At 40.3% G+C, this 13,396-nt stretch overlaps 1 protein-coding gene across 3 annotated transcripts in view; it reads right to left on the bottom strand.

Moving 5' to 3' along the window:
• ARAP2 (ArfGAP with RhoGAP domain, ankyrin repeat and PH domain 2) overlaps nt 1–13,396 on the bottom strand; it is a 174,635-nt gene that overhangs the window by 81,968 nt on the left and 79,271 nt on the right. For all 3 annotated transcript variants that reach the window (XM_070757103.1, XM_070757104.1, XM_070757105.1), the window contains exons 10-14: nt 11,889–12,004; nt 9,449–9,648; nt 7,278–7,363; nt 1,088–1,270; nt 73–247 (exon numbers count right to left, since the gene is read on the bottom strand). In XM_070757103.1, the coding sequence (XP_070613204.1) occupies nt 73–247; nt 1,088–1,270; nt 7,278–7,363; nt 9,449–9,648; nt 11,889–12,004 (760 nt within the window). The remainder of the gene's footprint in view (nt 1–72; nt 248–1,087; nt 1,271–7,277; nt 7,364–9,448; nt 9,649–11,888; nt 12,005–13,396) is intronic.

The raw sequence follows: 13,396 nt of genomic DNA, 5'->3' as shown, positions 1-13,396 counted from the left end.
AATGCAGTACTCACATACACAGAGAGAGAGAGAGAGAGACCCTATAAGGCACACACTACCTGCAAACCATACCTGAAAACTTATTGTGGTGGAGGAATTCCATTTGCAATCTCTGCCCAGATTTTTTGGCTAACAAGTACGGGGTGCTGAACACGGGATCGCCCGTTGCGCACATCACATCTGCTCCACTGAACAACAACATCATGGTCTCCAAGACATCTGGCTTAATAACTGCAGCACACAGCGCCTGATCACAAAGATGAAAAGTATGAACAGAAGAGCAGAAGAAGAGATTGACATTTCTTAATTGAATGAGTGAGATTAGAGAAAAGAGTTGTAGTCACCATGGTGCTCTCAAGCACCTAACTCAGGGGTGTCAAACACAAGGCCCGCGGGCTGGATCCAGCCCCCAATGTGGCCATGTTGAGTTGGCCATAGAGAGTTGGCTATATTGAGTTGGCCATGTTGAATTGGCCATAGAGAGTTGGTCATGGTGAGTTGGCTATGGAGAGTTGGCTATGGCAAGTTGTCCCATTCTACACCAGAAGCAGATAGATGATTACTTGTGTTAGGCTATGGTGAGTTGGCCATAGACTTGGATATAGAGTTGGCCATGTTGAGTTGGCTATGTTGAGTTGGCTATGTTGAGTTGGCTATGTTGAGTTAGCCATAGAGAGTTGGCTATGGCAAGTTGTCCCATTCTACACCAGAAGCAGATAGACGATTACTTTTGTTAGCAATCAAATTATTACACCTATCCTATTCTGTGGTTCCATATTATGGGAATTTTGTTATGGTTTTATCTTAATTTATTAAACTTCTATATTATATTGTTATATTACCCTACACGAGTAGAAACGGCATCCTTCAGGCTCTGTGCCACTATGGGCTGTGCTCATTTATTTCATCCCATTTCAATACATCACAATCCATTCCTTTTCATTAAGAAAGCCGTGGTAACACAAAATTCTCCTCTAGTTTTATCTCACAAACATTTTACATTTTTTTTTCAACAAAAAAGTGAAAAGGACTCCCCACCCCACGCCAAAAAAATATTTCCATCCTCATTATTTCCACCAGCAATTACCTTATTTAATTCATCCTTAGTTTTAGACAGCAGTGTCATTTTTCTGAATTTCCCTTCTTTGTATTTTTGGGTAATAAAAGTTAGCCTCTTATCATCCGGGGCATCCATTTGTAATTTTTCATCTGGTTGAAGATTACCTTCCCAAAAGCTGTTGGACCTTTCATTGCCTATCACAATAAAAAGCTATGCAAGAAAGAAAGAAAGAAAGAAAGAAAGAAAGAAAGAAAGAAAGAAAGAAAGAAAGAAAGAAAGAAAGAAAGAAAGAAAGAAAGAAAGAAAGAAAGAAAGAAAGAAAATGGAGGGAAAGGCAAGAGAAGGGAGGGAGGGGGGAAAGAAGGAAGGGAAAGAAAAGGAAGGGAGGGAGGGGAGGAAGGAAGGAAGGAAGTGGAAAGGAAGGGAGGGAGGGAGGAAGGAAGGAAGGGGAAAGAAAAGGAAGGGAGGGAGGGGAGGAAGGAAGGAAGTGGAAAGGGAGGGAGGGAGGAAGGAAGGAAGGAAGGAAGGAAGGAAGGAAGGAAGGAAATCCATTAATCAAAGTGGGGGAGGAGAGATGAGATTACAGGAACTTTCAAAGGAACTTTTTAAAAATATTATTTTATTTTGTTGAGAAAATTAAATTAAAGCAAAACAGTTTAGTCCTGGACTTGTGAGCAGAATTCAGCCCAAATGTTCAGCTGCAAAGCAAGATGGTTACGTGAATTTTGCTCCATTTTGTGACTTTTCAGGCCAGTCACCCCAGTTTGTAACATGGTTGTTAAGTGAATCGGCCTTCCCCATTGAGCTGCTTATCCGAAAGGGACCAAATGACCCTGGGACATTGCAACCATCACAAATGTGAGTCAGTGGATTCTATAATGATCTGATCTTTAAATGCATCCTTTCAGGATCTAACATTGGATCCAACCTCATCTTTTTAATCACTTGGCAGTATTATTCTTATTGCTCATTTAAGACCGAAATCACATGTCCACCGGTTGCTGGGTGGGAATTCTCTTCAATCCATTTAAAATGAAACGAAACCCCATCAATCCCATCATTCAACATGTGAGCCAGCTGTGTGCAGCAGCTAACAAAAATGGCAACACAGCTCTAGGCTGCATCAACAGAGGGATAGAATCAAGATCGTGTGGAGTGTTAATGCCACTTTATAAGGCTTTAGTAAAGCCACACTTGGAATACTGCATTCAGTTTTGGTCGCCACTGTGCAAAAAGGATGTGGAAACACTAGAAAGAGTGCAGAGAAGAGCAACAAAGATGATTAGAAGACTGGAGGTTTTAAAACACATGAAGAAATATACAAAATTAGGTCCCACAGAGTGGATCTTCTCCGGGTCCCGTCAACTAAGCAATGTCGCCTGACGGGACCCAGGGGAAGAGCCTTCTCTGTGGTGGCCCCGGCCCTCTGGAACCAACGCCCCCCAGAGATTAGAACTGCCCCCACTCTCCTTGCCTTTCGTAAACAACTTAAAACCCACCTCTGCCACCAGGCATGGGGGAATTGAGATCCTCTTTCCCCCTAGGCCTTTACAATTCTATGCATGGTATGTATGTATGTATGTTTGGTTTTTATATTAATGGATTTTTAATCATTTCTAATACCAAATTACTATTGTACACTGTTTTATTGTTGCTGTTAGCCACCCCTAGTCTCTGGAGAGGGGCAGCATACAAATCCAATAAATAAATAAATAAATAAATAAAATGAATACAACATAATATACAGAACTAAAGAAAAAACAACCACAATTCCATACACTAGATGCAAATACAGGTCGCTTGATAGTGACAGTCAACAATATGGTTGACAAATTATGTCTTCTATATAACAAATAAATATATATTCGTAGTGAAATAAAATATTAATTGATGATAAGCAAATAGCTATCTATGTGCATATAAAGAACACTACTGAAATTGAATAGAGTGATACCTTGTCTTACGAACTTAATTGGTTCCAGGACGAGATTCGTAAGGTGAAAAGTTCATAAGACGAAACAATGTTTCCCATAGGAATCAATGGAAAAGCGATTAATACGTGCAAATCCACAATTCACCCCTTTTGCCAGCCAAAGCACCCCTTTTTGCACTGCTGGGATTCCCCTGAGGCTCCCCTCCATGGGAAACCCCACATCCGGACTTCCACGTTTTTGCGATGCTGCAGAGGAATCCCAGCATCACAAAAACGGGCGCTTCGCTGGCAACAGAAACTCCAGAGATGGGGTTTCCCAGCGAGGGAAGCCTCAGCGAAATCGCAGCATTTGTGTTGCCAGCGAAGCACCCGTGTTTGTGATGCTGGGATTCCTCTGCTGGGATTCCCCTGCTGCATAGCAAAAATCTGGAAGTCCGGAGGTGGGGTTTCCCATGGAGGAGAGCCTCAGGGGAATCCCAGATGCACGAATCCCAGTGACCAATTAGGTCCCACAGAGTGGGTCTTCTCCGAGTCTCGTCAACCAAACAATGTTGCTTGGTGGGACCCAGAGGAAGAGCCTTCTCTGTGGTGGCCCCGGCCCTCTGGAACCAACTCCCCCCAGAGATTAGAATTGCCCCCACCCTCCTTGCCTTTCGAAAGCTGCTTAAAACTCACCTCTGCTGCCAGGCATGGGGGAACTGAGATACACTTCCCCCTAGGCCTTTACAATTTTATGCATGGTATGTCTGTATGTATGATTGGTTTTTATATAATGGGTTTTTAACTGTTTTTAGTATTGGATTTTGTTATATACTGTTTTATTGCTGTTGTTAGCCGCCCCGAGTCTGTGGAGAGGGGCGGCATACAAATCCAATAAATAAATAAATAAAATAAAAACGGGTGCTTCGCTGGCAACGGAAGGTCCAGAGTTGGGGTTTCCCAACGAGGAGAGCCTTCACCTGGCAATGGAAGTCCAGAGACGGGGCATCCCAGCAGTGGTGGCGGGTTCATAAGGTGAAAATAGTTCGGAAGAAGAGGCAAAAAAATCTTAAACCCCTGGTTCATATCTCGAAAAGTTTGTATGGCGAGGGGTTTGTAAGACGAGGTATCACTGTATGTTCTATATATTGTTTAGGTTCATAGGTTCATTTGTCTATCTTCTGTTTATGTCCTGTTTGTTTAATTTTTTTTTCTTTCTTTCTATTTTAATATGTAGAAACTTAATTAAGATTATTTTAAAAAGTGCACATGAAGGAACTGGGTATGTCTAGTTTAATGAAAAGGACCAGGGGAGACATGATAGCAGTGTTCCAATATCTCAGGGGTTGCCACAAAGAAGAAGGAGTCAACCTATTCTCCAAAGCACCTGAGGGTAAAACAAGAAGCAATGGGTGGAAACTAATCGAGGAGAGAAGCAACTTAGAACTAAGGAGAAATTTCCTGACAGTTAGAACAATTAATCCGTGGAACAGCTGAAAGTTTTTAAGAAGATGTTGGATAACCATTTATCTGAACTGGTGTAGGGATTCCTGCCCCAGCAGGGAGTTGGACTAGAAGACCTCTAAGGTCCCTTCCAACTCTGTTATTATTCTACTTATTCTAGTCATTCCAGCTTTGTAAGATCTTAATTTTTGGTATTTTCATGCAATATGTAGCAAAGAGATGATTTCAGAGTTGTTTCTGCCAGGTTTTGTAAACATGAAGGCTTTGTGAAGTTGACTTAAAGAAACGCTTTGAAGTTAATTAGAAATAGCTTTTTTGTGTGTGTGTGGAGGGGGGAATCTACCTTGTTTACATATCAATTGTAAAATAAGGCTTTGAAAGTCTATTACTACAGTACAAGATGGCTACTTTAAAGGAAATGTTTCATGGGTTGAACTTTTTACATTATTCGCTGCAACCAAAGGTTACTTTTGAAGATCAACAAATACCTCTGTAGAAAATTGTGTTAGGTGCAAAGGTGGATTTTAAAATTACAACTTAAAAGAACAAGACGGAAATATCAGATTCATAGATATAACTGGATGATCATTTTAAAATGAGAAAAAAAAGTTGTACAAATAAAGAACATCATAACATTGACTACCCTTTTAAACTGAAATATAAGAGATTAATAGCTGGATACCCGTGCTTTGAAACTATGTGATCAAGCTCGATACATTGACACTTAAAGCTTGAAAATATACTGTATGTTGAATGTGTAACTCTTTAACATTAGTTAATATAAGGCAACTGGAAGTTGGAACAGAGTTCTTTTCAGGTGGAGAGGGGGGGTAGAATGTCTGATTAGCATCAGAGCATGTTAACATAATACTACATAAGAAATACTACTGATCTGATGGTCATTTCAAAAAATCCTTTCTTAGTGATCACCAAGAGGAACATACTTGCCAAGTTTCAGGTTTTAGGCTTTACAGTTCTGGAGATATCGCGATGAATGAGTGGAATTTGGCTTTTATATTCATATAATATATACTGCTCAAAAAAAAATAAAGGGAACGGTTAAACAACGGAATATAACTCCAAGTAAATCAATCTTCTGTGAAAACAAACTGTCCACTTAGGAAGCAACACTGATTGACAATCAATTTCATTTTGCTATCAGCACATTCGACTTTGTACAGAACAAAGTATTCAATGAGAATATTTCATTCGTTCAGATCTAGGATGTGTTATTTGAGTGTTCCTTTTATTTTTTTGAGCAGTGTATATAAACCTTTATAGAAATTACAAAGGTTATGAGAATATTAGAAGAAGAAAGGACTTAACAATGATTGGCATGAAAGAGGAAGAGAGAGAGAGAGATTGATATTGATGAATCCGCATACAGACGGGAAGTTGAATAACTATCCTTGTGGTGTGACCAGAACAATCTAGAACTGAACACACTCAAAACCGTAGAAATTGTGGTAGACTTTAAGAGAAACCCTTCCACCCTTCCACCTCTCACAATACTAGACAACACAGTATCAACAGTAGAGACCTTCAAATTTCCAGGTTCTTTATATCTCAAGACCTAAAATGGTCACCTAACATCAAAAACATCATCAAAAAAGCACAACAAAGAATGTTCTTTCTGTGCCAGCTCACGAAGCTCAAACTGCCCAAGGAGCTGCTGATCCAGTTCTACAGAGGAATCATTGAGTCTGTCATCTGCACCTCTATAACTGTCTGGTTTGGTGCTGCAACCCAACAGGATCGACACAGACTTCAGAGGATAATCAGAACTGCAGAAAAAACAATTGCTGCCAACCTGCCTTCCATTGAGGACCTGTATACTGCACGACCCCTCACATCCTGGACACAAATTGTTTCAACTGCTACCCTCAAAACGTCGCTACAGAGCACTGCACACCAAGACAACTAGACACAAGAACAGTTTCCCCCCGAACGCCATCACTCTACTAAACAAGTAATTCCCTCAACACTGTCAGACTTTCTACTAAATCTGCACTTCTATTCTACTAGTTTTTCTCATCATTCCTTTCACCCATTTCATCCCATGTTGACTGTATGACTGTAACTTGTTGCTTATATCCTAAGATTTTTATTAATATTGCTTCTTCATTGCTTATTTGACCCCTATGACAATCATTAAGTGTTGTACCACATGATTCTTGACAAATGTATATTTTATTTTATGTATGCTGAGAGCATATGCACCAAGACAAATTCCTTGTGTGTCCAATCACACTTGGCCAATAAAAATTCTATTCTATTCTATTCTATTCTATTCTATTCTATACATAGAGATATAGAGATAGATATAGATATATAAGTATATATAAATATATATGTAAAACTGATTTGATTGTGGTCAAATAACAAGTTCTTATTTCTGCTGATGCTTCCCTGTTTTTAGATTGCGGTATTTTTTCCTTTAGAAAATGTTTAATCTCTGTACTTTTTCTATTATTATTAATTCAATTTCTATGCTGTCCAATTCCGAAGGACTCAGGGTGGCTTACAACAGTATGAAATTACAAAAACAATAAAATTCTAAAACAATTCAAAAACAATTCTACAGTCTTTATACTATGGAAATCAAAATTGAATGCAGTATTCCAAGGCATTATAAGATGATAATACTTCACATGATCTTGATTCTATGCCTCTGTTGATGCAGCCTAAGATTGTGTTGGCTTTTTTGGCAACTGCTGCACACGGCTGGCAAATCTTTAAGTGATCATCTCTCAGGACTACTAAAAGTTGTAAAATACACAATCAAATGTCATGAATTTCCAAGTCAAAGGCTCTTCTTGGTCCGACCATCTCCTTTCCTACCTCGATGAGTTCATTGGTCCAAACACTGGCGTCCATTTTGAGACTTCGCACCTTCGAATCTCTGGGTCCCAGTGATCTGTGCTGCCCTGGGACAAAACAGAAAAATAAAACCAACTTGAAGGTCAGTGCCAGAGGAGACGAATTTGAAAAAAACCCAAACTAATGGAACAAGCTTGAATGGAAAAGTTTGATGAAGTTTTTATCATGGAAAAGCATTAGCGAAGGCACCCACACATTCAACGTGAGCAATCAGCGTCACTGACACAAATTTATTTATTTATTGTACAGTGGTACCTCTACTTAAGAACGCCTCTACTTACAAACTTTTTTAGATAAGAACCAGGTGTTCAAGATTTTTTTGCCTCTTCTCAAGAACCATTTTCCACTTACAAACCAGAGCCTCCAAAACTGTAACCGGAAAGGGCAGAGAGAAGCCTCTGTGGGGCCTCTCTAGGAATCTCCTGGGAGGAAACAGGGCCAGAAAAGGTGGGAAGAAGCCTCCATGGGGCCTCTCTAGGAATCTCCTGGGAGGAAACAGGGCCTCCACCCTCCCTGTGGTTTCCCCAATCGTACACATTATTTGCTTTTACATTGATTCCTATGGGAAAAATTGCTTCTTCTTATAAACTTTTCTACTTAAGGACCTGGTCATGGAACAAATTAAGTTCATAAGTAGAGGTACCTCTGTATTTATATGTCACTCATTCCAAAGTGGACTCAGAGCAGCTAAAAAATGGAATAAATACAATAGTATTAAAATGCAATCAAAACAACATAATAAAATCAATAATAAATTAACAGTAAAATAATATCTTTAAAAAGAACCATACATGCACAGCAGTCAATCTAATTTCAGGCCTGACGGAAAAGCCAGGTCTTAACAGCTTTCCAGAAGACCAGTAGGGAGAGGCTACCACAGAAAAGGCTCTTCCCCGAAGTTCCGCCAACTGACATTGCTTGGTGGACGGAACCTGGAAAAGGCCGACTCTGTGGGCCCTTATTGGCCGCAATGAGGTATGAGGATAGAGCCGGTCCCATAAATAGAAACATAGAAACATAGAAGACTGACGGCAGAAAAAGACCTCATGGTCCATCTATTCTGCCCTTATACTATTTCCTGAATTTTATCTTACAATGGATATATGTTTATTCCAGGCATGTTTAAATTCAGTTACTGTGGATTTACCAACCACGTCTGCTGGAAGTTTGTCCCAAGGATCTACTACTCTTTCAGTAAAATAATATTTTCTCATGTTGCTTTTGATCTTTCCCCCAACTAACTTCAGATTGTGTCCCCTTGTTCTTGTGTTCACTTTCCTATTAAAAACACTTCCCTCTTGAACCTTATTTAACCCTTTAACATATTTAAAAGTTTCGATCATGTCCCCCCTTTTCCTTCTGTCCTCCAGACTATACAGATTGAGTTCATTAAGTCTTTCCTAATACGATTTATGCTTAAGACCTTCCACCATTCTTGTAGCCCGTCTTTGGACCCGTTCAATTTTGTCAATATCTTTTTGTAGGTGAGGTCTCCAGAACTGAACACAGTATTCCAAATGTGGTCTCACCAGCGCTCTATATAAGGGGATCACAATCTCCCTCTTCCTGCTTATTATACCTCTAGCTATGCAGCCAAGCATCCTACTTGCTTTTCCTACTGCCTGACCACACTGCTCACCCATTTTGAGACTGTCAGAAATCACATCCCCTAAATCCTTCTCTTCTGAAGTTTTTGCTAACACAGAACTGCCAATACAATACTCAGATTGAGGATTCCTTTTCCCCAAGTGCATTTAGGGCTTTAAAGGTGATAACCAACACCTTGAATTGGGTTCGGAGACCGAACGGTAACCAATGCAGCTGGTGTAAAGATGGAGTAACACAGGCCTATCTAGGTATACCCGTTATTGCTCGCACTGCTGCATTTTGCAGCAGCTAAAGACTCCAAACATTCTTCAAGGGTAGCCCCATGTAGGGCACATTGCAATAGTCAGGACAAGAGGTGATGAGGGCCTGAGTGACTGTGCGGAGCACCTCGTACGTGCAGCCTGAAATCCCGAACGTGATTTTGAACCCCATAGTAAAAGAATATAAATAGGTTTCAGGCATGCCATTAATTTTTTTTAAGTTGCCCTAATGGCGCAGGGGTATCCTGAGAGTTTCTTAATTACCTGCACATTTCTTGCAAATGACGACACAGAGATTGATGGATGCCCAGTCAGGATCAGGAGTTTTACAGTCGGCACAAATTCGGTTTGATTCATTGAACCAGATCTTCTCAGCGACTTCGTAGTCAGATAGAGTTTCTGCAATGGATTGCTGGAGCGCTTCGATCCAATCCTGCTTTTCTCTCTCGGATTCGGCAGTAAAGCTGTAACACATTAATTTAGAGTCAGTATGTATGGTCCTCAAAACTTGACAACAATTTAATTCAATTCAATTCAATTCAATTCAATTCTATTCTATTCTATTGTTATTTATTTATTTATTTATTTATTTATTTATTTATTTATTTATCTATTTATTTATTTATTTAGATTTGTATGCCGCCCCTCTCTGTAGACTCAGGGCAGTTCACAACAGTAATAAACAGCATGTAACAAATCTAATGTTTAAAATAATTTAAAAAACCCTTATTAAAACCAAACATACACACAAACATACCATGCATAAATTGTATAGGCCTAGGGCGAAAAGGGTAGTTCAGTTCCCCCAAGCCTGACGACAGAGGTGGGTTTTGAGGAGCTTACGAAAGGCAAGGAGGGTGGGGGCAATTCTGATCTCCGGGGGGGAGCTGGTTCCAGAGGGTCAGGGCTGCCACAGAGAAGGCTTTTCCCCTGGGTCCTGCCAGACGACATTGTTTAGTCGACGGGACCCGGGGAAGAGCTGTGAGACTTGTGGTCTCAAACACCTAGAATTCCTCAGTTACATATGGATTTTGATTCCCCAAATTCCTCAGTAAGCATTTCGACTCTCGGAATTCCGCAGCAAGTATGTGGATTTCGACTCCCGGAATTCCTCAGACAGCATGGGGATGTCAACTCTCAGAATTCCTCAACCAGAATGGGGATTTTGAGTCCCGGAATTCCTCAGCTAGCATGTGGGTTTCAATTCTCGGAATTCCTCAGCCGGTATGTTGAATTCTTCAACATACAGTAGCTGCTGAAGAATTCTGGGAGTTGAAGTCCAGAAGTCTTAAAAAGTTGTCAACTTGGCACAAATTACTTTTTATGATCTATATGTATCATACTTTTCCCCTTTGGAAGAAAGAAACTTTATGCGATAAAAATGGAAGGCATAAATGACATTAGGAAAAGAAAAGGAAGTGGAGTATTGTTCAAGCCAATTCGCAACAAAAATATTCACTCTTGTTATTCTTTGTTAATACTGAAATAGCCATTGCAGGCAGTCCTTGACTTACGACCAGAATTTAGCCTGAATTTATTACCAAAAGAGAAATTTGTTGAGTTTTGCCTCATTTTATAATATTTCTTGCCACATGTTTCTTGTTAAGTGAATCTAGCTTCCCCATCGACTTCGCTTGTCAGAAGGCCACAAATGGATCCCAGGATCACGTGACCCTGAGATAGTGCGACCATCAGAAATACGTATCAAGCATTTGAATTTTGATCATGTGACCTGCAATGCTTGTAAGTGTGAAAAATAGTCATAGGTCAGTTTTTCGATCCCATTGTAAGGGTCACTAAATCAACTGTTGTAAAACAAGGAATGCCTCCATGTTGCGTAAGAGAAAGCATTTATTTCATGTCAGGATTAGTACCTGAGGTAATATTCCAGTTACAGTGGAGTAGAATGTAATTAGTGTAAATTAAAAAGAATGCTGAGTCATGGTAGATCAGCAGAATATACTATGACCTCATTGGCTAAGAACTGTATATACTGTAATGAACCTTTGCATAGGTGGGGTTAGTCTGTGGCTGGTCTATGATTGTGATTAGTGGTGGTGTGTCATCTAGTAAGAGTGTTGGCGTTATGTAAATAGAATATAGAGAGTGTAGTTTTGCTGTGAAGAAGTAGTAAAAGTCTTCTCAAGAATTTATGCTGCATTGTCTTCATTCTGAAACGTCTCCAGTTCCTTATACAGTGTTCCCTCGATTTTCGCGGGTTCGAACTTCGCGGAACGTCTATACCACGGTTTTTCAAAAATATTAATTAAAAAAATACTTTTCCGTTTTCCCCCCCTATACCACGGTTTTTCCCGTCCGATGACATCATATGTCATTGCCAAACTTTCGTCTGCCTTTAAAAAACATTTTTTTAAATAAACTTTAATAAATAAACATGGTGAGTTGAGTAATAATCTAAATGGTTGCTAAGGGAATGGGAAATTGTAATTTAGGGGTTTAAAGTGTTAAGGGAAGGCTTGGGATACTGTTCATAGCCAAAAATAGTGTATTTACTTCCGCATCTCTACTTCGCAGAAATTCGACTTTCGCGGGCGGTCTCGGAACGCATCCCCCACGAAAATCAAGGGAACACTGTACTGTGTCTGATTCTGGATGGGCAGCTTCTGAATGCAACTCTGACATTTCAACTGTTCTCCAAAAATTCTGCCACGCATGTTTCAAACCCAGCATTCAGTGGCCTTACCTGAAGCTTCGATAAGGTGTGATTATTTCAAAACATTGTTTTGCAGTCCGATCAATCTGTTTCACGTTAGCCAAGTTCATCGGTATGATGGTAATGCCATAGCCAGATTTAAAATCCTGCAGTAGGGAAGAAAAGCACATCAGGATCATGTGGGGGGGGGGCGTTAAGGAAAAAAATAGGATGAAATGTACAGTGGTACCTCATGATACGAACTTAATTGGTTCCAGGAGGAGGTTCGTAAGGTGAAAAGTTCATAAGACGAAACAATGTTTCCCATAGGAATCAATGTAAAAGCAAATAATGCGTGCAAATCCTTCAGGAAAATCCCAAACTTTAGAAGGGAGGCGAACAGAGGGCAGGGAGGAGCAGCCAAAGGGGGCGGGTGGAAGAAGCAAGGCTAGGCTAAAGGGTGAGTGGGAAGGAAGAAAGGCAAGGGGGGCGCCTTTCTTCCTTCCCACTCTTCAAAAGACACTCTTTCTTCAAAAGACACTCTTTCAGTGCCTCTGCAAGCACGCTGTTCTCTGCAAAGTCTTTCCCCCTCCAAGCCGCCCCTCCCTTTTCTTTCTTCAAAAGACACCCTTTCAGTGCCTCTGCAAGCACGCTGTTCTCTGCAAAGTCTTTCCCCCTCCAAGCCGCCCCTCCCTTTTCTTTCTTCAAAAGACACCGTTTCAGTGCCTCTGCAAGCACGCTGTTCTCTGCAAAGTCTTTCCCCCTCCAAGCCGCCCCTCCCTTTTCTTTCTTCAAAAGACACCATTTCAGTGCCTACAAGCACGCTGTTCTACTTTTGTTAATGCAAAGTCTTTCCCCCTCCAAGCCGCCCCTCCCTTTTTTTTCTTCAAAAAAGGGAAAAAAAGAAACCCCTTCATCCCAGCAGCTTCGGTTCGTAAGGTGAAAATAGTTCGGAAGAAGAGGCAAAAAAATCTTAAACACCGGGTTCGTTTCTTGAAAAGTTAGTTAGAAGAGGCGTTCGTAAGATGAGGTACCACTGTATTTTGAAAATAGAATTGCAGGGGAAAGGTCTCTGCAGAATACATAGCTGTGTAACGGTTCCATTCTTACTTGCATTAAAGATTGCTCAGGTCCCAGACGATTGTCCCGGGAATTATAATTTTAATGACATACCCAGCAGATTTCACACAATGTATTTTGTTAAGGAGTGTGCAGAACCTTTGAGTTATCAAGGACATGCACAGAGGAAACATGGGATTCCAGCAGATATCCAGGAGATATGAGTAATTATTCATTCATTCAAAACAGATACATTAAAGTTCAATTAGTATTTACTTTAGAAATAGCACAGTGAAGTTAAACAGTCCAGTCAATCACATTCAAACCAGTCAATACCTCTCAATACAATAATATTAAAAGCCTGTCTTTGTCTTACATATCAGACATAATATTAAAGCATACAAATACATTAAACTATCATTGAACACACAGAGCTTACTACTACATCAGTCACAGTGAATCAGCAGAAAGAACACAGAGCGCAGAGAGAGAATCATGCT

This window comes from Erythrolamprus reginae, chromosome 7 (genome assembly GCF_031021105.1).
Source record: "Erythrolamprus reginae isolate rEryReg1 chromosome 7, rEryReg1.hap1, whole genome shotgun sequence".
Taxonomy (NCBI): domain Eukaryota; kingdom Metazoa; phylum Chordata; class Lepidosauria; order Squamata; family Dipsadidae; genus Erythrolamprus; species Erythrolamprus reginae.
The sequence above is the reverse complement of the archived record's forward strand: the minus strand, read 5'-3'. Positions and strand labels throughout refer to the sequence as shown.